This window comes from Leptopilina heterotoma, unplaced genomic scaffold (assembly GCF_015476425.1).
Source record: "Leptopilina heterotoma isolate Lh14 unplaced genomic scaffold, ASM1547642v1 Lhet_264, whole genome shotgun sequence".
NCBI lineage: Eukaryota > Metazoa > Arthropoda > Insecta > Hymenoptera > Figitidae > Leptopilina > Leptopilina heterotoma.
In genome coordinates, this window is record NW_025110974.1 from 158186 (window position 1) to 184518 (window position 26333).

Below are 26333 nucleotides of genomic sequence, written 5' to 3' on the forward strand. Positions count from 1 at the left end.
ATAATAATAATAACAACAACAATATTGATAATATTAATTAATAATTAATTAAAATGTATGTAAAATATAAAAATATTTTAAAACAAAAAGTATTTTAATATTTTTTACTAAGATTTTCAGGTTAGAAATTTTGGGGTTAAAAAAATGTTACCGCTTGCAGAGCAGCAAAAAAAATAATATTATTTCTATTCTTATTTTTTATGTAATTTAAAATTTTTTTTGTCTTCTTAGTTAAAATTTTTATCACTATTATTATTATTATTATTTTTGCAAAAGGGGAGGTGGAGATTTTGGCAAACGCCCCTGACTTTTTCATCCCCTCTGCGCGAGCGCGATTCTCGTCATTCTGCATTTACTATCACACACACTAGCTATATATATAGATACATGCGTATATATATAGATATAGACCTGAGTCTGAGACCGAAACGAAACCATGATCTTCCCACCACCACCACCGCCACCACCATCTCCAACTTGAATTTCCGAACTCAGAACGAAAGTTGCCGATGTTGGTTGCGGTAGTGCCTTGCGCCTTGGTGGTTTAACGCCGTGAATTCTCTGCTATAACGTCACAGTGAAGTATGTGCTCCCAAGTGTAGAAAATGGCTGCGCTCTCCGCTTCCCCGGGACGTAAATACGGCCTGTGGATTGGCCTAATCGTGTTTTTTGTGAATATATTAAACGGTGAGTAATTCCCCCCCCCCCACCCCTCCCACCTTTTCTTTCAAAAAGAAAACATCGAAAAATTTGGATTAATAATTTTTTCGCAGTTTTCATGTGTAAGTGTGTGTGTTTCTCTCTCTCTCTCTCTCCAATCATCACAGTGTTTTTACAATCACAAAAAAATGTCTCGTGCTCAGAAGGATACTTTTTCTCTTTTTTATTTTTGGAGGAATAAAAATGTGACCAAGTGTTTATTTCTACTTTCTATCTCTCTCATTCTATTTTTCTCTAAATATAAATTTTTGTGTATCGTTGAAGGAATTTGTGGCGTTTTCTAATATGCTGCTGTATATTGAAAACCTAACCTTTATTGGAAGTTTTAGTGTCGTGTTATTAATCGATGTGTTGGAGAGAAAAATAATGAGAGATTGGATCAGATGAAAAATATGGGGAGTAAGAAATTATCGTTTTATGGTGTTGTTGAGATCTTGTTTTGTGTCAGTTTTGGTTAGGGCAAGTTTCTCGTTTCGTCTTTGATTCTCCGTTTTTCTTTTTCTTTTTTTGCTCTTTCGTTTTAATACAAGTGTTTTTCTGGTATTCTCTCTCTGTCAGTTACTTACTTTACTCTTTCTTTCTCTCTCTCTCTATGCATCTTTCTTACTTCAAGGACCTGTTCGAGATTTTTTAACTTTTCCCCATACCACTCTTTGAGATCCAGTTTCTTTGATTTTTTTCTTCAAAGCCCTCCCTCCCCGCCCCCCACACTCTCTTTCCCCGTATCGTATATTTCTTTCGTGTGTATCGACAACCAGCTGAAAATGGTGATACTGGTCACTATACTATCGAAGATTTGTTATTTTAGGATGTAGGATTTTTTTTGAGTGTGTGATTTATTTTTTTAAAAAGCAAGATGGGAGGGTACTGAAAATTATTTTTTTTTATGAAATCATAATGTTATTGAGGGATACTGACCACTGTAGTGCTGAAAATACTACTGAAGATTATTATTTTAAAGAAAAAATGGTGATACTGACCTTCTATACTACTGAAGATTATTTTTTTAAAGAAAAAAAAATTGGTGATACTGACCACTATACTACTGAAGATTATTATTTTAAAGACAAAAATGGTAATACTGACCACTATACTACTGAAGATTATTATTTTTAAAAAAATGGTGATACTGACCACTATACTACTGAAGATTATTATTTTTTAAAAATGGTGATACTGACCACTATACTACTGAAGATTATAATTTTAAAGAAAAAAATTGGTGATACTGACCACTATACTACTGAAGATAATTATTTTTAGAAGAAATTTTTTTTTATGAAATGAAATTATTTATTTTTAATTTTATATATTTTTTGTTTACTTACGTTTATTTCACTTATTATTTTTTTGTATACAAAAATAATTATTTTCTATTAATATTTTTATGTTTTCTATTTATTAATACTCTCCATTAATATTATTATTGTTACTATTCTGGTTGTTATTTCCTAATCATTTTATTCAAATATTTTTTATACTCATTTTTATTCAGTTATTAGTCTTTATTAATTTAATTCTTATTATTTTTGTATTTTTTATTTATGAATTAGTATATTATTACTATTATATTATTAACTTTTAATATTATTATTATTATTACTATTTTTATTATAACGTAATCATTTTATTCAATTATTTTTTATTGAGTTTATTATTTATTTATTTAATTCTTAGTATTATTTTTGTATTTTTTACTTATTTATTAATATATTATTATTATTATTATTATTAACTTTTATTAATATTATTATTGTTCCTACTTTTGTTATAACGTAATCGTTTTATTCAATTATTTTTATTGCTCTATTTTTATTCATTTATTAATATTATTATTATTGTTACTATTTTTCTTATAAGGTAATCATTTTATTCATTTGTTTGTTACCCTTTATTTTTATTCAGTTATGAACCTTTATTATTTATATTATATGTTTTCATTCAATTTTATTAGTTATTTTTGATTGATAGATGTTTTTAATATTATTTTCATTAAAGATACATATAAATATTTATTAATACTATTGAATATTAATTTTGTAATTAAATTAAATGTTTATTAATATTAAAATCACAGTTTATACTTTAATTTAAAAAAATATTTTAAACTATATTATATTATTAACAAAATATAATTTATAATTTAAAAATTAACGTAAATTGTCAGATTTCTATTAAATTAAATAATAAAAAATAGTTAATTACATTGTAAAGTAATAATAAACAATAATACGAAGTTGAAGTCCACAACGTTGATCAGCGAAAAAAAATTGTTTACTAAGGAAATTAATTATAGATAACGCAACAATATTGCCTCAAAAATATTTAGAAAAAAAAATTGATGTTTGTGTTTCATTGATAATTGTTTTACAATTAAATATTATAAATTATAAATAATAATTGAATTTAAATAAATTTTTTTCGTTGATCAACGTTGTGGACTTCAACTTCATACAATAATATATTAATATCAAGTAATATAAACATATAATATTAATGATAATTTTAAAGAGTAATAATTATGAAAATACTTCTTGAAATTTATGATTTAGTAATAAGAAAAATAATTATGATAATAAAAAGGTTAATATAAACTTTAAATAATTAAAAATTTCTTTGAATTAATTGTTAATACTTTCCACATATTTTTATTTAAATATAAATAATTTGTAGTACAAAAGAAAATACTTTTTTTTCCGGAATGAAAAGAGTCGTTTGGCAATATATTTTTGTTCATGTAAAATACTTAAATCTGTTTTTTTGAATAGAAATACGCGAGGACAAATTTTTGTACAATATGAATATATATCGTTCTTTTAACTAATTCAAGTGATTTTAAATTTGAATGGAAAAGTCAAATGTAATGCATAACAGGCGTACAGTATTTGTTGAGAGAAATTTTTTTTGTGTTGTTTCATTTAATATTTGCTTTTTTTAAATAAAAATATATTTATTTATAAATTTTTCATTCTTTAAAGTAACAAAATTTTCTTAATTTAAATTTTCTTGTTAATTAAAATTTATTGCCTTTAAATTGTAAATTGTATATATTAAGTAATATATTAATTAAATTATATATATTTTATATTTAAATTAATAGGAACAATAAGAATCATATAATATTAATAGTGAAATTTATAATTATATTTTAAGAGTATCGTAATTTTAGTATTAAAAATAAAGTAATAGTAATAATAATATTAATTACAATAATTGATAAAGATACTGATTATAATAATAGTAACAAATAAATAATAATAATAAATAATAGTAGTAACAGTACAAATAAATTTTAATTTATAATACATTAAAGTATATCAATTAAATTATTTATTATTGTTTGAATTTTTTGTATTCTCTTATTATATTTATCATTAAACTGTTTGTTAATGTAATTGTAACATTCTATTTTATGTTTTTAATATTTAAATTCATTTTTTCATTATTTAAATAATTTTAATTAATATTTAGTGTTTTTTGTATTATTTAATTTGTGTATTATTTAATTGTACTAAATATTATTATTTATTTTATTTTTTTAATACAGTTAAAAATAATTATTTTCTTTACGTAATTATTTAAAAAAGATTTTTCGTTTAATGCAATTTTTAAATTTATAATAATAAAAATAGAAATAATAATAAAATACAAATAGGATATTTATCATTATTATTACTATGTTGAAAAAATGATTATTTAAAATTTAAGAAAATATTTTCTCTAAACGCTTTTTCAGCTGTATGTCTGGCGATGCTTTTGAAATTTTTTTTTTATTCTTTCTTTTTCTTTTTCAATGTTGGAAACTTCCTCTACGAAATTTCCTTTTTATCCTCTTCTCGTAGACTGTCTGCAATGATTTTTTTTTACTTCTACTTTTTTGTTTGTTAATTTTTCTTTTCTCCTTTTTGAAGTTCCGAACATGGTTAGGCGCGTCTCCACAATTCCAACTGAAATTCGCTGAAAATAGAGTTAATCTTGAGACGCGCGAAACAAACACGACGTGTCTGTTGTATATCTACTTTGAAATGTGGTAAATATAAAAGTAAAATTAAAAAATAAAAATAAAAATGAGAGAAGAAAAAGTACTTTTTAGAAAGAAAAATCAAGAGACAATTTTTTTTTTAAACAAGAATTTATAATTTAATTTTTTTTATTATAATTTTATTCATCCGGTTAAAATATTTTTTTAAACTAAAATGATTTGTATTACAGTTAATAAACAAAAAATAAATACAAAAGAAGAAAATGATTAATAATAAAATAACCAAATTAATGAATTAAAAATTAATTAATAAGTAAATAGGGAAATAAATAATTAACAAATATAAATGAATAATTAATAATAATTAAACTAAATAAAAGTAAAGACAAATAAATTTAAAAAATAATAAGGAAGAAAGTCATAAAAATCGAAGATATTAAGTAATTGATTAATTTATAAATTTTTATTATTATTGTTGCTATTATTTATTGCTTTTATTATAATTAATATTATTATTATAATTATATTATTATTATTATTATTATTATTATTATTATTATTATTATTATTATTATTATTATTATTATTATTATTAGTATTGTTATTATTGTTATAATTATATTTTTTTTCATACATTTTTTTCTTTCCTAAATAAACAACATAATTATTAAAACCGTTTACGGATTCAAAAAAAATTTTTTTTAAATTAATAATATTTTTTTTTCTCTAGAAATTTTAAAAAATCGATTTTAAATTGAAATCGTCAGTTAAATTATTTTCTTTTTCATATTTTTACTAGTCAGAAGTATGAAAAAAGAGCTTAGTGTCTTCTTTGTGCAAAGTACTTAAATAATGAAAAAAAATTATAATTCACATCTTCTCTTGATATCATATATAAAATAAATTCAATATGTTAAAAATTATGCTAATAAATCTCTCGACTTTGTACAGATAAAAATCACTGGTGTTTTCTTTTCTGAATAAATCGCATTATTGAGACCTTCAAAGGGGCAAACTTGTGCACCATCCTTTTTACTGCTCAAATCTCTCTTCAACATCTTTTGACATTGAAATGCTCCGACGTAATATTCTTCTTCATTTTTTTTTCCTTCTTCTTCTTCTCTTACTGTATATAGATCCACTTTAGATAAATCCAAAAAAAGGGAGGAAAAAAAATAATGTTTCAAAAAAAAAGAAAGAAAGAAGAAGAAGAAAAAATATTCTCACAGATATATAAAATGATTCCCTTTGTTATTAGCTGTAAAAACAGAAAAGGGAAACAAATTATTATATATCAGAAAACAAAAGATTTCTTTCTCTTATTTTTTTTTAAGTTTTATCATTATTATTATTATTATTTAATGCCATTAACATTATTTTTTAAAATTATTATTATTATTATTATTATTATTATAATTATTCTTTTTATTATTATTAGTTATTTTTCCTTTTTGTTATAATTATTCTTTTTATTATTATTATTGGGAACTGTGGAAGCTTTTCAGTTTTTTATTATACAAGTTAGGTCAGTTCATTGGAATAGGGAAAGAACCCGTTTTGGGCGGGAAGCCAAGCAACTTTTGTTTATGATTCTGTTCTCGCTAAAAGACACCTGCTTTGGAAGTTTTGTACTTTCTTTTTTTTTATTATTTTATTGTGGATATTAATTTTACCGTGATTTCTGAATTCAAACTTTTAGAACACGAATGTTGTAATTTAATAAATTTAATAATAAAAATAATAGAATAATAACGACTTTTACTATTTTACCCCTATACTAAACAACGACTATTAGCATTTTGCCCCTATTAAACTGTTGTTACTATCATTTCTCCTACTAAATAACTACTATCACTGCTTTTACCTTTACTGAACAATCTATTACTACTATTGTCATTACTAAAGAATCACTAGTGCTGATCCTACTAAAAACGTCTACTACTAATTATCCCCTACTGAACAACAAATATTACTATTTTACTCCTATTAAACTATTGTTACTATCATTTCCCCTACTAAATAACTATTTTTACTATCATTGTCCCTACTTAAGAACGACTTTTACTACTATTTCCCCTACTGAACAACAACTATTACTATTTTGTCCCTATTACGCAATTGTTAATATAATTTATCCTACTAAATAACTACTATTTGTACTATGGCTCCTACTTAAAACGACTTTTACTACTCTTTGCCCTACTGAACAATGACTTACTATTTTACCCCTATTAAACTATTGTTTACTGTCATTTCTCCTACTAAATAACTACTATTTCTACTATTTCCCCTACTTAAAAACGACTTTTACTACTCTTTATCCTACTCAACCGTGACTATTACTGTTGTACCCCTATTAAACCATTGTTAATATTATTTCTCCTACTAAATAACTACTATTTCCCCTACTGAACCTTTACAAATAAACACTAGTTCTGACTCTATTAAACTACTATTTCCCCTACTGAACAACGACTATTACTATTTTACCCCTATTAAACTATTGTTTACTATCATTTCTCCTACTAAATAACTACTATTTCTACTATTTCCCCTACTTAAAAACGACTTTTACTACTCTTTACCCTACTCAACCATGACTATTACTATTGTACCCCTATTAAACCATTGTTAATATTATTTCTCCTACTAAATAACTACTATTGCCCCTACTGAACGTTTACAAATAAACACTAGTTCTGACCCTATTAAACTACTATTTTCCCTACTGAACAACGACTATTACTATTTTACCCCTATTAAACTATTGTTTACTATCATTTCTCCTACTAAATAACTACTATTACTACTATTGCTCTTACTGGACCCTTTTGAATAAACACTAGTGCTGAACCTACTAAAAACGTCTAAATTATAAATTTATAAGTAAATTAATAAATTAATAGTCTAATACTATTTATCCCCTACTGAACAACGACTATTAATAATAGTACTTAACATTGATAATAATAATAATAGTAATAATAATAATATTGATAATAATAATAATAATAATAGTAATAATAATAATGGTAAAAAATGTAATTAAAATTGTAATAATTAATGTAATAAAATATTGAAGACGTAATCGAATTATATAAATATGGGGGTATTATATGTAATTTGATTATTATGTCAAGAGTGAAATGGACAATATTCGTAGAGTGACATCTGTCAATATTGACTGAATGACTCTGGATGATCGTAAAGCGTTTACATATATACACATGTGCATGTGCACATATGGATGCACACGTATGGTGCGTCAATCGTTGAAAACAATGATTAAAACTCATTGATTTGTCGGATTGTTGACGGAAAAGTACCCACATCATTGTTGTTATCAACATTTCAATCGCTGTATTCATATAGAAAATTCAAAAAAATTTACATTTTTTCATTTAAAAATAAAATTTTTTTTACTATAATTAAGAATAAGAAAGATATATTCATCTTCATATTTGCATTTGATGTAAAGTAAAAAGAAGAGCAAAATGAAATAACAGTGATAGTACCAATAACAATAATAAAAAATAAAGAAAATTTTAAAATAAAATTTAAACAAATATAAGCAGAATAATAATAAACAATTTTATGAACAAAAAAAAATATATAAATGCACAAAAAAATAATTAAACAAATAAAAACAAAGTAATAATAATAACAATAATAATGATAATAATTTAATAACAACATCAATACTAGTAGTAGTAGTAATAATAATAATAACAATATTAGTAGCAATAATAATAATGATAATAATAATAATAATAATACTAGTAGTAATAATAATAGTAACAACAATATTAGTAGTAATAATAATAACAATTCTAGTAGTAGTGGTAGTAATACTAATATTAGCAGTAATAATAATAATAATACTAGTAGTGATAATAATACTAGTAGTAAAAATACTATTAACAATATTAGTGGTAATAGTAATAATAACAACAATAATAAATATAAGAAAAAATAAAAATAAAAACCAAAATGATCCGTCATCCAGAGAGAGATATTTCGTTTTTATAAATAGAATCGGTCAACGGAAAATAGAAGCGAGGGGGAGTATTTCCAAGACGTACGAAGATAACCACGCGACGTTTCTATTTTTGTTTTTTACAAACATCGGACAAGGACCTTAAATTCGGGCACAAAAAATTTTCTCGTCGGAATGAGTCATTTATGAGTGAAAATAGTCGATTAACATACTTCAATGATGATAAATAGTAAAAACAAGTGTTTCTACTCTTGCCCCATGTAAACAGCGATTACTATTACCCCTACTAAACGAGTATTACTACTATTATTCCTAGTAAACGACTATTTTCTATTATTGACCCTACTAAACAACTATCACTACTGTAACCCTAGGAAACTACTATTACTAATATTGCCCCTACTAAATGACTATTTGTCACTATTGCTGCTAGTAAACTACTGTTTCTACTACTAAATTACTATTTGTGACTATTGCTGCCAGTAAACTACTGTTACTACTACTGCTGCTATTAAACGACTATTGCTCCTACTGTCACTATTTTTCCCCTAGAAAACAATCATCACTATACTATTACTATATTACGTTTACCCTGGTAAACTACTATTGCCCCTATTAGACGACTATCACTACATTGCCCCTTCTAAATAACTATTACTGTTTCTTCCTTGTAAACGACTATACTATTATACCCCCCCAAATAACTAACGGTTACTACTGTTACTATTTTTCCTAATGCCCCTACTAAACAACTATTACTATTATTGTTCCAAATATACGATTGTCCCTTCATTAAAAAAATAGTTTCTACTAAGGCCCCTACTAAAAAACCGTTCCTACTAATCTCCCTAATAAAAACCGTTCCCACTGTCGCTCCTACTAAATAACTGTTTAGTAGGAATGATAGTAAGAACAGTTTTTTGAGCAGATGTATAATAGTAATAGTCGTTGTTTAGTAGGGAAATTAGTAGCATATACTTTTTAATAGAAGCAGTAGATTACTATTGCCCCCATTAAACTTTCGGTCATTATTAGTGCAGGTATTATTTACTAGGGGTAATAGCAGTAATCATGTTATGTAAGTAGCGTCAATTAGTAATTACATATATTAATTAATATATGTGATACATATAAGGGTAATTACATATATTAGTATCAATAGTTTTAGTAGGGACAAAATATTAATAGTCGTTGTTTAGTAGGGGTATTAGTAGTTATCTACTAGGGACAATGGCAGTATCAGGTAATTTAAGTAGGGACTCTTTATTGTGTAATAGGGCAAGATCAGTAAGTTTTAGTAGGGACAAAATATTACTAATCGTTTAATATGGGCATTATTAGTTACCCCTACTAAACAAAGAATGCTAATATTTTGTCCCTACTAACAAACTTACTAATTTACTAGGGCTAATAGTAGTAATGGTTTTTAGTAGAGGCAATAGTAGTGATTTTTTAATATAGACAAAATAATGGTATTCGTTTCTAAGTAGGGGCAATATTAGTTTTTTTTTACTAAGGGGCAATATTAGTTTTTTTTTACTAAGGGCAATAGAAGTAAAAGGTTATTTAAGTAGGGACAATTTGTTGTGCAGTAGGGGCAAAAATGATGAGTTTTCCGTTGGGTCAAATTATTAATAGTAGTTGTTTAGTAGGGGTATTAGTAGTTATCTACTAGGGACATTAGTAGCATCAAGTTTTGTAAGTAGGGATAACAGTAGTGATTTTTATGAAGGGTAATATTAAGCTTTTGGTAGAGACAAAATATTAATAATCGCTGTTTAATAGGGGTATCAGTAGTTACCCCTACTAAACGACTACTAATATTTTGTCCCTACTAACATACTCACTAATCTACTAGGTATAATAGTAGTATCAGGTTATATAAGTAGGAACAGCAGTAATGGTTTTTAGTAGGGGTAATAGTAGTAAGTTTTTAGTAGGAACAAAAATATCAGTATTCGTTGCTTAGTAGGGGCATTACTAGTCGTTTACTAAGGGCAATAGTAGTAACATGTTATGTAAGTAGGGACAATTTGTTGTCCAGTAGGGGCAACAGTAGTGAGTTTTTAGTAGAGTCGAAATATTAATAATCGTTGTTTAGCAGGGGTATTAGTAGTTATCTACAAGGGACATTAGTAGCATCAGGTTATGTAAATAGGGGGCCGTTTATAAACTACGTCACGCCTTAGAGGGGGGGTGGAATTCATTTTTTGTGACGTTCTGTAGAAAAAATGGCGCTAAAGCATGTAAAATTTGTGACGTGGGTAGGGGGGGGGGGTGAAAAAATTAGGCAAAATAGTGTGACGTAGTTTATGAACGGCCCCCTAGGGATGACAGTAGTGATTTTTGTTAGGGGTAATATTAGTAAGTTATTAGTAGGAACAAAAATATTAGTATCCGTTGCTTAGTAGGGGCATTATTAGTTCTTTACTAAGGACAATAGTAGTAACAGGTTATCTAAGTAGGGACAATAGTAGTGAGTTTTTAGTAGGGACAATAGTAGTGAGTTTTTAGTAGGGTTAAAATATTAATAGTTGTTTAGTAGGGGTATTAGTAGTTATCTACTAGGGACATTAGTAGCATCAGGTTATGTAAGTAGCGATAACAGTAGTGATTTTATTAGGGGTAATAGTAATAAGTTTTTAGTAGGGGCAAAAATATTAATAATCGTTGTTTAGTAGGGACATTAGTAGTTGTCCACTAGGGACTACAGTAGTATCAGGTTAAATAAATAGTGGCAAATAGGTATATAATAGGGGCGAAAATAGTAATAGTTTTAGGCTTCAATATAATTGGAAAAGTTGTTAGGTAGGGGCAAGTAATAGTACATTTTTTAGTAGGGGCATTAGTAGCAATAGTAGTAGTATGTGAGCATCAGGGTCAAAATTATTAATAGTAGTTTTTTAGGTGGGGAAATAGTGTCAACAGTAATAGTTTAGTAGGAGCTCTATTTTCAGTACTAAAATACTAACAATAGTAATAGGTTAGTAGGAGCTCTATTGTCAGTACTAAAATACTAACAATAGTAATAGGTTAGTAGGAGCTCTATTGTTAGCACTAAAATACTAACAATACTAATAGGTTAGTAGAAGCTCTTTTTTTAGTACTAAAATACTGTAATTAATACTCTAATTAATACTATAATAAATATCTATGATAAATAATACATAAAATAATTTACTCTTCAATAAATAGTTGTTAAATAGTTTACATTATAACATTAAAACTGTATTAATTATATTCTACATCATTATCCGTTAGTGACGACACCTATAAAGTACAGTTTCTCTTTTTTTTTCTTAAAAAAAAAGAAAAGAAAAAAAAATATCAACATTTCTCGTTATTGAAATATAATAATAAACATTTATAATATATGACGCAATGTATACGAGGATTCCTCGATTACCATTTATGCGTGTGTATACATTCAAAGAGAGTACATGAATCCCACTCGTGATGCTCATCGTCTGTTCATTCATGCAGTGAGCGCGAGTATAACGCGTAGTATATCAATCTAGTTTACAAGGAGTTGTGTGAAAAATGTGAAATGAAAATAAAAAAAAAAAAATTGAAAAAAAATTTATATACACGCCACTTATCAACTCGTATCTCTCAGTCTCGACGTTGTATCCCAACTGTCTTTTGATAATCACGCAACAATGAACCTTGTCTTCTGTCCCCGTTAATAATAAACATGTATGTTTTATTACTTGGTTTTTTTTTGGTTTTTTTTTTGTTTTTTTTTTTGGTAATATGGATTTCTTGTACATTTTTTTTTTCTTGTTATGTGATTGTAATTTTTTTTTTTATTTGAAAATATTTTAATGAAACTGCGTGGTCGTTATCACACCGGAAGTGGACACCATTTATATATATGTATATAAAAGGTTCCTGAACTTAACCGGGGCGCACCTTATGTATCCCGGACAAGTTGTGGGTCGTATTTGTCCGCCTACTCTCCGTACAGCTCATCTCGTCGACACTTGTCCAACGACTTTAGCGAACTTTTCATTCTTGTATACCCGGATCTTTGATATTCTTTCTCAATTTTATTTTCATGAAATAAAAATCGAATTATCACTATTTTTATTATTATAAATAATTATCACTATAATTATTATTATCATTATTATTAGTTTTATATTATTTTATTTAACAAATTTTTTTCTCTCATTTGAAATAATATTTAATAATTTGAAAAAGTTCTTTTTTATTATTTTATAAATATTACTCACTTTCCGGGTTTGAATTAATTAAAAATAACTAATTTGGTAGTAAAAAGTCGGTCAGTAATTTAGTTACTAAAATTTGAGTAATTAAATTGTTAATAAGGAAAATTTAATTAATGTTTAATTAATTTTTTTAATTTTAATTTATTTGAATTTTATTAAAAAATAATAATAATAAATAAAAATAATAGAATAAAAAAATATAATTTAAATTAATTAATTTAATTAATGAATAAATGTTAATGTTATTAGTGAAATTCACTTTTAGTTTATGTAATAATAATAATAATAATAATTTTTGGTAACTAATTCAGTTAGTGAAATACTATTTTTGTAGTTATTTGTTTACTATTAGTAAATAATAGAAAAAGTAGTAAATAGCTTTAAATGTTGAAAAGCGATGTGAGGGACGCTTTAAACTGGAGTGGGGGCAATGAGTGTGAGAGAGAAGATAGAAAACTTCTCTCTCGCACTCGTTGCCCCCACTCCAGTCAGGCGCACACTTTACGTCGCCCCCGCAACGGGTGAAATATTTACTTGCTATTGGTGCATAAAAAAAGATATTTCTTGACAAAATTTTATTTAATAATTTACTAATTATTAAATAGTAATTATATACTAAATTAAATACTAATTATTAAATAAATAAAATAATTATTTATAAATAATAATTATTTCTTTTATTATTTTCGTTTCATTTTTCAATGAATTAATACTTTAATGAAAAAAAATTTTAATCTTTATTTTTTTTTCCTGCGTGTGAACGATCCCTATTTGGAGGCAAGTCGAGATGAAGGAGCAGAGGGAGAGAGAAAAATTGTCGCTTGTTATCGCCATTTAAGGACAATTCACGCACTTTCACAACAACATATAAAGATTTACAACACATGAACACATTTCAACCATTTTTGGAGCGATCATGCGATTCAGGATTTAATTCTATTGCAAATAGGAGAGAGAGAGAGAGAGAGAGAGAGAGAGAGAGAAATTTCCTAAAACAGAAAAACACCTATAAAGATCATTTTCCTTAGAGATACTCTTTTTATAAACACTCATAACATGTTTCTACAAATGCCTGACTAAACTTTTATGTAAATAAAATTCCCATTTTAATTGTCAGTAAATTTAAAATCTGTCAAATAGAAAAAAGTTTGAAAAGATTGTATGAAAAATCTAAACTGCAAAAAAAAATTTATTTGATTCAAATAACCGATTAGTTAATTATAATTAAATATTTAATTGTTGGATTTTATTAAAATTTTTAGAAAATAATTAAATTTTTATTGATAGAAAATTAAATCCTTATAAACAATTTTTTTAACAGTTTTCGTAAAGAATTAAATTGTTTTAAAGAATTTCTTTAAGTTTTTTTTTTTGAAAATAATGTAATTTTTAAAATAAATTTACTAGAAATATTAAATAATTTCGATTGTAATTGAATAATTTCTTTTAAGCTTTTAAAATAACTTTGTTTGTTAATAATTAAAAATGAAAATTTGATTAGTGAATTTTATTAAATTCTTTTGGAAGAAATTTGTTGAGAATAATTTGAATTCTCTTAAAAACTTTTATAACAGTTTTGAAAAATATTTGAATTATTAAAATTAATAATAAGTAATGGATAAAATTAAGAAGTATAATTAACTGAATTTCAATTCAATTATTTTCACAAATAAAGTTTTCAACAAGAATTCAATTATTTATTTAACATTAAATTTCCATAATAATTATTATATTTCGCAAAAATTAATTATTTAAAACATTGTTTATAAAATTCTTTAATATGAAGAATTAAATTGTTTTTAAAAATAACAACATTTTTCACAGAAATTAAATTCTTTTTAAACATTTTAATAAAATTTTTCGCAATAATTCAATTATTTTCATAAATAATAAAATTTATCGCGGAATTTCAATTTTTTTGAAATAATTAAATTATTCTTTTAGATTTTAATAAAATTCTGCCCAAGAATTCAATTATTTACATATAAATAATTCTTCGAAAGAATTTAATTATTAAAGATAACTAACAAAATTATTCCCGAAAATTCAATTATTTTGAGGCAATTTAATAAAATTCTTTGCAAAATTCAATTATTTTCATGAATAACAATATTTATCAGAAGAATTTAATTATTATTAAAAGTAATAAATTTTTTCTTGTAAATTCAATTATTTAAAAAAATTCTAATAAAATCATTCAATTATTTTCATAAATAATAAAATGCTTTTTAGGAATTCAATAAAATTTAATAAAATGCCACACAGACATTCAATTATTGTCAAAAATTTTAATAGAATGCTTTGTAAGCCACACAGACATTCAATTATTGTCAAAAATTTTAATAGAATGCTTTGTAAGCCACACAGACATTCAATTATTGTCAAAAATTTTAATAGAATGCTTTGTAAAATTTAATTATTTTTAAAAACTTTTCGCAATTCAATGATTTTTAATATGTACTATTTTCATAAAATTTCCTAACAGAATTCAATTATGTAAAGAATTTTTTTTTAAATCTTCGTAAGATTTCAATTATTTACAAAAATGTTAGAATTTTTCACAGGAATTAAATTTTTTTTCAAATATTTTAATAAAAATATTCGAAAAAAGTTAATTATTTTAAATACAATTTTAATTTATTTTTTTTTTTTTTGAATTTATTCAATCATTCTTTTAAATTTTAATAAAATTCTTCCCAAGAATAAATTCAATTATTTACATAAATAATTCTTCGAAAGAATTTAATTATTAAAGATAACTAACAAAATTATTCCCGAAAATTCAATTATTTTGAGGTATTTTAATAAAATTCTTTGCAAAAATCAATTATTTTCATAAATAACAACATTCATCACAAGAATTCAATTATTTTTAAAAGTAATAAATTTTTCCTTCAAAATTCAATTATTTAAAAAAAATTCTAATAAAATCGTTAGCAAGAATTTGATTATTTTCTTAAATAATAAAATGCTTTTTAGCAATTCAATTTTTTTTTAAAATTTATTAAAGTACTTCACAGACATTCAATTATTGTCAAAAATTTTAATAAAATTCTTTGTAAAATTTAATTATTTAAAAAAATTTTTTGTAATTCAATGATTTTCAACATCTTCTATTTTTATAAAATTTCCAAACAGAATTCAATTTTTTAAAGAATTTTTTGTATAAAAATCTTTGTAAGAATTCAATTCTTTTCAAAAATAACAAAATTTTCACATAAATTCAAATAATTTAAATTAGAATTTTACATAAACTTAGTCGAAAGAAATGAATTATTTAAAATATTTTCTAAAATTCTTCTCAAGAATTAAATTTTTATAAATATTTAAATTGTTTCATGAATAATAAAATTTGTTGCAGGAATTCAATTTATTAGCATCAGGGTAAGAAAGAAGTAAAGATTTTTAATGAAAATTAGGAAACAGTCGGGAAAATAAAATATAGAATGGAATTTTTGTCTATTTTGTGAATTTAAGTATTATTGCCAATACATTTTTAATGAAATTTTTTAAAAGAATTAAATTATTTTGAAGAATTTTAATGAAATCCTTTTTGACAATAATTCAATTTTTTTCAAAATAATTTTAATAAAATTCTTCGTAGAAATTAAATTAATTTCAATAATATATCAAAATTCAATTATTTTAAATATCTACTATTTTAATAAAATTTCACAAAAGATAAATAAAAAAAAGAATAATAAAGATAATAAAATAAGATAAAGATAATAAAAGATAATAAAAAAAAAGATAATAAAGATAATAAAATTCTTCGCAGAAATTCAATTATGGTCAAAAGATCAAAAAAATTCTCGTCAGCATTTCAATTATCTTTATATATAATAAAATTCTTCAAAATTCAATTATTTTCAAAAAATTTAATAATATTCCTGTCAAAATTTCAATTATTTTCAACAACTTTTTTCAATTCAATCAAAATTTTTTACAGAGATTCAATTATTTTTAATACAATTTTAATCTAATTTCTCGAAAAATTAAATTATTCTAAAAAATTTTATTAATATTCGAATTTTAATTATTTAAAAATTTGTTGATTAAATTCCTTATTAGAGTTCAATTATTTTAAGAAACATTCAATTATTTAATAAATTTTTTTTTTTGTATTTAAATAATGGAATTCTCGCAGAATTTTCTAATAAAAATTGATTTAAATATGAATTTCAGTTAAAATTTTAGATAATAATTGAATATTAAACTCTCTAAATTTGAATTAGTAAAAATGGTTTGGAATTTGAATTAGTGAGTAACTTTTTGCTTTTGAATTAGCAGATTTTACTAATATTCTTTTTTTACTAATTTAATAGGAAAATTTACTAATTAAAAAGCAAAAATTCAGTCACTAATTCCAATTAGCAAAGAATATTATTAATTCTAATTAAAAGAGAAAGTATTATAGCGTGAATTTTTAGAAATAATTGAATTTTGAAAAGGTTTCAAATCATAGTTTTTGAAAGTTTGAATTTTTTATACTTTTTACTGAAAATTGTGTAGATTTTAATTTTTTTAAAAAAGTTTAATATGGAACTTTTTTGAAATAATTATTTGAAGTTTTTATTTTCTAATGTATATTTGATTGAAGAATTTCTAAATAATCGAAGAAATTTCTTAAAATTGAATTGTAAACAAAAAAATTTGTAAATTTTCAAAGAAATTTGTCAAAAATTATTAAAAATAATTAATTAAATTAAAATAAAAAATTAATAAATAAAAAAAAATAAAAAAAAAAATAAATAAATAAATAAAAAAAAAAATAAATAAAAAATAAATAAAAAATAAATTAAAATAAATAAAAAAAAAAAAATTTAAATAAATAAAAATATTAATAAATTATTAATATTTTATTAATTAAATTGAAATGATAAAAATAATTTTTATGAAGTTACTACAGTAACAATATTGTTATAATATAAAATAATTATTTTATCAGTCGGTCATCTTTAATAATTAATTAATTATTATAAAACATGAAGATATCGATTGCTCCGAATCGAAGACTCGGAGTGATCGATTTCTTTATGTTTTATAACAATTTTTTTTTAAATTGTCTAATTTTAAAAAGCTTTGAATTTGAAATTTTTGAAAATCTTCATTCTTATGGAAAAATAATAATCATTAAATATTATATTTATTTAAAAAAGAAGAAGAAGAAAAATATTCATTTTTCTGAGTAATAATTTTTAAACTAAATCAAAATATTCCTTAGAGTGAAGGAAAAGTAAGAATTTTATCTGAAATTCAAGGGAATGTCAGGTTAAAACAAAATTAATTTTTTCTTGGCAACAAATGTAGTTTTAAAAACCTGGAAAAATTCCTAAACCTGGAAATGTCAGGGAATTTGAAATGAGCAAAAGCGTGGCAATCCTGATTTAATATGAATAAAAAGAATAATGAATGATTTTTCGAAATTGTTTTGCTACTTTTTTAAAATTAATTATCGAGTGCGAATTCTGTCTATGTCAAAATTTTGTGAATTTAGACAAATTTACAATTTAATATGAATATTTAATATGAATTTACTATATTTACAATGAATAAAAAGAATAATTAATAATTTTTCGAAATTGTTTCATTTCAGTGTTGACAATAACGTGCTATTGCGATGGCAATTGTCCGAACAACGTACAAAATGGCACGTGCACATTGAAACCTGGTGGTCAGTGTTTCAGTCAAGTGGAGGAATTTCTCGATCCCGAGAGTGAGGAATATTTAATTGAAGAATCATTTGGCTGTTTAGCACCGGAGGAAAATAGTTTTATGCAATGTAAAGCAAATCTAGTGCCACATTCACGTGGCAAAAGTATTTATTGCTGTAATGATACGGATTTTTGTAATGAGAAAAAAATACCACAAATAATACCGAGATCAACAATTGCCCCGGATCCGATAGCAATCGCTTCCGGGGCACCTCTCATTGTTCTTGCGGTGACATTATCAATTTGCCTGATGATATTTATAATGGCAATGATTCTCATTTATCAGCGTTATCGTAGGAAAGAAAGGGGACCGTGCTTGGTTTCTAATCAGGGGACACTCAAGGATCTTATTGAGCAGACAAGTGGTTCGGGCTCGGGTCTACCACTTTTGGTGCAACGAACAATAGCAAAACAATTGGCACTGTCGCAGTGCGTTGGTAAGGGACGTTATGGTGAGGTTTGGTTGGCAAGATGGCGTGGCGAGAAAGTGGCGGTTAAAGTGTTTTTCACATTGGAGGAGGCGTCGTGGTTTAGGGAGACGGAAATTTATCAGACTGTTCTTATGAGGCACGATAATATTTTGGGTTTTATTGCGGCTGATATTAAGGGTACGGGCTCGTGGACGCAAATGATGCTGATAACGGACTATCATGAGAGGGGCTCGTTGCATGACTATCTTCAGACAACTGTTCTCGATCATACGACATTGTTGGCTATTTGCTTGTCAATTGCGTCGGGAATTGCGCATTTGCATACGGAGATATTTGGAACGCGTGGCAAACCGGCTATTGCTCATCGTGACATCAAGACGAGGAATATTCTCGTCAAGAGGAATGGCGAGTGTGTTATTGCTGATTTTGGACTCGCTGTGCGATTTTTGAGGTTTGTTTTTTTTTATCTTTATTTTTGTGTTTTTGGGACTTTCTTATTTTTTTAACTTCCTCATAGAGAAAGTATTGTAATACCAAAATTTTTCGAGTTCAGGGGTTCAAAAATTACATTTTTAAAAAATGTCATTCCGTATGTGTGTGTAAACATCACATTTTCATAAATATCTCGAAATCATCAAGAGCTTTTGGGTTGAATTTTTTTTTTAAATTGTAGATCTCACCTGCGGCCATAATATGAGAGTACTTTGTGATAGATTAATAAAGTTTAACTAAACTTTTTTTGAATTTTTAATTTTGCAAAAAAACGTTTTTTGCCCATAACTTTAAAAAAATGTTAAGACACCTATAAATGTTTTTCCATAATTTTGTAGAGTTTCTTTAGACGCATCTTTTGAGCCCTAATTGAACATTTTTCGTCCATATTGACCGGAAATATTAAACTTTTAAAAATAAAAAATTTTGGAAAATAAGACTTTTTTGAAAATTTTGTTGAAAAATGTAGAAGTAAGTTTAAAATTATCATTACCAACTTATAGAGCATTAAAAAACGCTTCGATTGACCTATTTTGGAACCTAATTTGATAATAAATGTGACGCGATCTGAAGAAAGGGACCTTAGAAGCAAAAAATTATAGGTTATGTTTGCAATTTTTTAAATGAAAATACAAAAAAAGGATGAACTGTCAATATAAATCATTAAAGTTTAAGTCTTCATTAAAACTAAAATATTTAATAAACACTGATTTTAATTCGAAATAAGTAAAAAGAAACTTTCAAACAAGAAAAAAGTAACTCTAACCCAACCTTAAAATGATTTGCTTCTAAGGTCCCTTTCTTCAGATCGCGTCACAAATTTCGAAATTATTGGTATTTTAAAAACCAAAATTTGTGGAAAATAATAATTAGAAATAATTAAAAAATAATTAAAAAATTTGATACTTTTGTGTCTAAAACTATCCATACTATTCAATTGTTTATTAAAATTGTTTAAACAATTAAAAAAAATTGTCGCTAAATATCAGTTTCATAAAAAAGAAAGTTTAATTGTAATAAAATAAAGCAAATTTATTAAAAAAAAACAAAATTTTTATAGAAATAATTTCATCTAAATTGTAATTGTTTATATAATTTGTTTATTAAAACAATAAAGTTATTATTGAAAAATAACTTTTTTATAAAGATGATTTCTAGGCGGCTTAGAAAAATCATTATTCGCAAAAAAATGAATCCTTTTTTGTGGCTAAAAATGTCCGTACTATTCAATTGTTTATTAAAATTATTTAAACAATTAAAGAAAATTATCTCAAAACATAAGTTTCATTTAAAAAAAGTTCAATTGCAATAAGCTAAAGTAAATTCATTAAAAAAACCATTTTTTTAGACATATCTTCGCATAAAGTGTAATTGTTTATATAATTTGTTTATAAAAATAATAAAGTTAATGGAAAAATAACTTTTTTATAAGTATACCCTCTTGGCGGTTTAGAAAAAAACAATAATTGAAAAAAATTTGATACTTTTGTGTCTAAAAATGTCCGTATTGATCAATTGTTTATTAAAATTGTTTAAATAATAAAAAAATTATCGCAAAACAAAAGTTTCACAAAAAGAAAGTTTAATTGCAATAAAATAAATTAAATTTATAAAGTAACAAATTACTTTTAAACATAATTTGCCCTAAGGTTTAATTATTTATATAATTTGTTTATTAAAATAATAAAGTTATTATTGCAAAATCACTATTTCATAAAGATAATCTCTGGACGGCTTAGAAAAAACATTAATTGCAAAAAATTTGAACTTTTTTTTCAAAAAATGTCCATATGATTCAATTGTTTATATAATTTGTGTATTTAATTAATAAAGTTATTTGCAAAATAACTTTGTCATAAGAATAATCTCTGACTGGTTTGAAAAAATATTAATTTGCAAAAAATTTGATACTTTTGTGTCTAAAAATGTGCATACGATTCAATTGTTTATTAAAATTGTTTAAATAATCAAGGAAAATTGTCGCAAAACATCAGTTTTATAAAAAGAAAGTTTAATTGCAATAAGATAAAGGAAATTTATAAAGAAACAAATTACTTTTAAACATAACATAGATTAAAGTGTAATTGTTTATTTAATTTGTTTATTAAAACGATAAAGTTAATTGCAAAAAAACTTTTTTATAAGAATACTCTCTGGGCGGCTTAGAAAAACATGAATTTCAAAAAATTTTATTTTTTTTGTGTCTAAAAATGTCCATACTATTCAATTTTTTATTAAAATTGTTTAAATAATTAAGGAAAAATATCGTAAAATACCAGTTTCATAAAGATAAAGTATAATCGCAATAAGCTAAAATAAATTTATTAAAAAAACAAATTACTTTTAGACATAACTTCGCCTAAAGTGTAATTGTTTATATAATTTGTTTATTAAAACCAAACGATAAAGTTATTTGTATAATTACTTTTTTATAAAGATATTATCTGGGCGGCTTAAGAAAACATTAATTGCAAAAAATTTGAAACTTTTGTGCCTAAAAATGTTCGTACATTTCAATTGTTTATTAAAATTGTTTAAATAATTAAGAAAATTTATTGCAAAACATCAGTTTCATAGATAGAAAGAAAGTTTAATTGCAATAAGCTTATATAAATTTAAAAAAAAACAAATTTTTTTACATATCTTCGTATAAAATTTAATTGTTTATATAATTTGTTTATAACAATTTGTATGAGGAAAAACAATTTTTTTTACTACTAATCTTAAACAATTTTTATCTTCAATATATATTGCAATTATAAAAATGAGAGTGCGGTATAAAATTAAAATGTTTATAGAAAATGTTTGTTTCTTTCAAATCATAATTTGTTTATAAAAATTGTTTAAAATTTTGATAAATATTAGTTAGGGATAAAATTTTATCATATTTGTTAGTTACATCTTCTCTTAAAATTTTTTTGAAACACCGAGATCACTGACTTTACTCCCTTATTATTAATATTCAAATTAACTATTAAAAAAAATTTATTTATTTATTAATATTAGTAATATTAATTAATTTAAAATTATTACTCAATAGTAATTAATATTAGTAATATTAGTTTTGGAAAACAAAATTCAAAATAAGTGTTTTTGGGAATAAAAACAATGTTTTTACTACCCGTGCGGAAAGAATGTTATTCTGGTCAGTTAAAGCGGGCCTAAAGTATGTGATTCTCGCCCGGTAGTGTGGTAAACGTGCGAAAAAAAGTACTTTTCGTCATTATTTAGTAAAAAATTGTTGGGAAAAGTACTTTTCCACTAAAATATGCTACTTTGGTGTACCTATGCAGTAAAATTAATTTTTCCTTTTCGATTGCAGCGAAAGTGGAGAGATTGATATTGCGCCAAACACACGAGTTGGTACAAGACGTTACATGGCGCCGGAAGTATTGGACGAGTCGTTAAATACGTCGTCGTTTGATGCATTCAAAATGGCGGATATGTATTCAGTGGGTCTTGTATTGTGGGAGGCATGTAGACGATGTGCCACCGGTGGAAAAGTGTCGACGGCAGAGCCGTACGCACTGCCATATCACGACGTTGTTCCCAATGATCCCGATTTCGATGACATGAGACTTGCAGTTTGCGTCAAAAGGCTGAGGCCCATTATACCCACACGATGGGAAAATGATCCCGTAAGTATTTCAACAATTATTTACATATTTTATTTTTAATTATTATTTATTAATTAATTATTTATTTTATTTATAATCATTTATTTATTTAAATATAGTATATAATATATAATTTATAATTATTTACATATACTGTTTGGTTATTTATTATTTTCTTTATTTAAGATTACTATTTTCAATTGGGTTTATTTTTTAATTTGTTATTAAATAAATAATTTATTTATTAGTATATTTTAATAATTATTCATTAATAATTATTTATGGAAAAAACTGTTTAATAAATATAATTATTATTAATTAATATTATTAATAATTAAGATAATAATTATTATTATTATTTAACAATTTTTTCCATAAATAATTATTAAAATAATAATAAATAAATTATTCATTTAATAACAAATTAAACAATAATGTTAATAATTAATGTTTTGAAAATCATTAAATTCTTTCAAAGAATTTTGTCAAAAAAAATTGAGAATAATTAAATTCCTTGGAAGAATTTTATTATTTATGAAAATAATTGAATTCTTGCGAAGAATTTTATTGAAATTGTATTAAAAATAATTGAATTTTAAAAAAGAATTTTACTGTTTACAAAAATAATTGAATTGTTTCGAAGGATTTATTAAAATTTTAGAAAATTATTTTATTCTTTTGAAAAATTTGGTTAAAAAATAAAAAATAATTGAATTGTTTTAAAGAATTTATTAAAATTATAGAAAATAATTGAATTTTTTCGTGAAATATTATTAAAATTTTTTTAAAAATTGAATTTATTCGTGAAATTTTATTGAAATTGTATTAAAAATAATTGAATTTTTGAAAAAAAATCTACAGTATATAAAAATAATTGAATTTTTTCGAAAAATATTATTAAAATTTTTTTAAAAATTGAATTTATTTATGAAATTCTATTGAAATTGTATTAAAAATAATTGAATTTTAAAAAAGAATTTTACTGTTTATAAAAATAATTCAATTGTATGGAAGAATTTATTAAAATTTTAGAAAATAATTTGATTCTTTTGAAAAATTTTGTTAAAATTTAAAAAATAATTGAATTGTTTCGAAGGATTTATTAAAACTATAGAAAACAATTGAATTTTTTCGAAAAATGTTATTCAAAATATTTAAACAATTGAATTTATTTATGAAATTCTATTGAAATTTTATTAAAAATAATTGAATTTTTGAAAATAATTCTACTGTTTATATAAATAATTGAATTGTTTCGAAGGATTTATTAAAATTATAGAAAATAGGTAATTTGATTCGTTTGAAAAATTTCATTAAAATTTAAAAAATAATTGAATTGTTTCAAAGAATTTATTAAAACTATAGAAAATAATTGAATTTTTTCGAAATTTATTATTAAAATTTTTTTAAAAATTGAATTTCTTTATGAAATTTTATTGAAATTGTATTAAAAATAATTGAATTTTTGAAAAGAATTTTACTGTTTATAAAAATAATTGAATTGTTTCGAAGGATTTATTAAAATTTTAGAAAATAATTGGATTCATCCCAAAAATTTTGTTAACAATAAAAAAAATAATTCAATTGTTTTATAGAATTTATTAAAACTATATAGAAAATAATTGAATTTTTTCAAAAAATATTATTAAAATTTTTTTAAAAATTGAATTTATTTATGAAATTCTATTGAAATTTTATTAAAAGTAATTGAATTTCTGAAAAGAATTTTACTGTTCATAAAAATAATTCAATTGTTTCGGAAAATTTATTAAAATTCAAAACGAAAAAAAAATTGAGTTTTTTTGAAAAATTTTATAACGAATGAAGAAATAAAAATATGAATTCTTTCGTGAAATTGATAACCCGAAATTTATTGATAATAATTAAATTTTTGCAAAGATTTTACTATTTAAAAAAAGTAAATCAATTATTGTTTCGAAGGATTTATTAAAATTATTAGAAAATAATTGAAATTTTTCGTGAAATTTAATTAAAATTTTGTTTGAAAATAATTGAATTTTTGTTAAAAAAATTTACTATTTATAAAAAATAATTGAATTCTTTCGAAGAATGTTATTATTTTTGAAAATTTATGGATTTTTTCGAAGAATTATATGAAAATTTTTGAAAATATAAACAATAATATTTAATAAAATGCACTTTATATTTAAAAATGAGAAATTTTGTAATTTGCATAATAATAATAAATTGGAAAAAAAATTAGAATTGTGACAATTGTTTCGTGAAAAATTCTGGAAAAATTCAAATAATAATAAATTATTCATAATTATTAATTAAAAATTAATTATTATTAACAGCGTGCGTAGCATTTCCTAATTAACTAATACAAACATTTTTAAAAACTTAAAAAAATACAATGTTTCTAAAATTCTTATCTTTTTTTCAGATTCTATTTGCCCTGGGTAAATTAATGGCCGAATGCTGGAATAAAAATCCACTTGTACGACTAACTGCTCTTCGAGTGAAAAAAACAATGTCAAAATTACACATCGATAATGCCATAAAAATTGTTTAAGTGCGCTCATTTATTAATTTTTCCATTACTTTTTTTTTGCTCTCCTCTCTCATTCTTCTTTTTTTTCTCCCTTTCACCATCTCTATCACTCTCTTTCTCACTCACTCACTCTTTTTCTATTATTTATATATAAATAACAAATTGTTTTTTGAGAGGAGAAAACAAAAAAAAAAGTGGAAAAAATTTCTTCTGTAAATAGTCTCTCCCACTCTTCTAAGTAAAAAAAAATGTGTAAATATTCTCGATAACAGACTGTTGCCTGAAGACTGAAAAAAAACTGAAATTTATAAATAGATTATAAATAGGTGAGGCAATTTTGTGTGTGAATGATGATTGCACGCGTTTTAGATTTTTTTTTGACTTTACTTAAATATTATAAATTTTATTTCGCGAGTCGAGTTTACTTTTTTGCCTTCTTTTTTTTTGTTGTTGTATATATATATTTTTTTTGTAATTTTTTTCTCTGGAGGACTCAATCAAGACCGGCATATTAATTGTTTTCTCTTTATATAATTATATATATATATATTGTATTTTTTTTCGCGAATTACAATGACGAGCCAGATTGACTTCGAAATACCTCAAATGTAATTATTATTATTATAATAATTA

The 26333-nt window shown here is 23.5% G+C and overlaps 1 protein-coding gene across 1 annotated transcript; it reads left to right on the top strand.

The window, feature by feature from the left end:
* The first annotated feature begins 480 nt into the window (after positions 1–480).
* Positions 481–26333, top strand: LOC122503565 (bone morphogenetic protein receptor type-1B). Its single transcript, XM_043614145.1, has 4 exons — positions 481–687; positions 18528–19527; positions 22891–23206; positions 25593–26333. The coding sequence occupies exons 1-4, from the start codon at positions 606–608 to the stop codon at positions 25719–25721; spliced, it is 1527 nt and encodes a 508-aa protein (XP_043470080.1). The 5' UTR covers positions 481–605; the 3' UTR covers positions 25722–26333.

Bases quoted from the DNA above. Each gene is read 5' to 3' on its own strand.
- LOC122503565 (XM_043614145.1), top strand. From the start codon at position 606: ATGGCTGCGCTCTCCGCTTCCCCGGGACGTAAATACGGCCTGTGGATT. The intron at 688-18,527 runs GTGAGTAATTCC...GTTTCATTTCAG, and splicing joins TTTTGTGAATATATTAAACG to TGTTGACAATAACGTGCTAT. The intron at 23,207-25,592 runs GTAAGTATTTCA...TCTTTTTTTCAG, and splicing joins CACGATGGGAAAATGATCCC to ATTCTATTTGCCCTGGGTAA.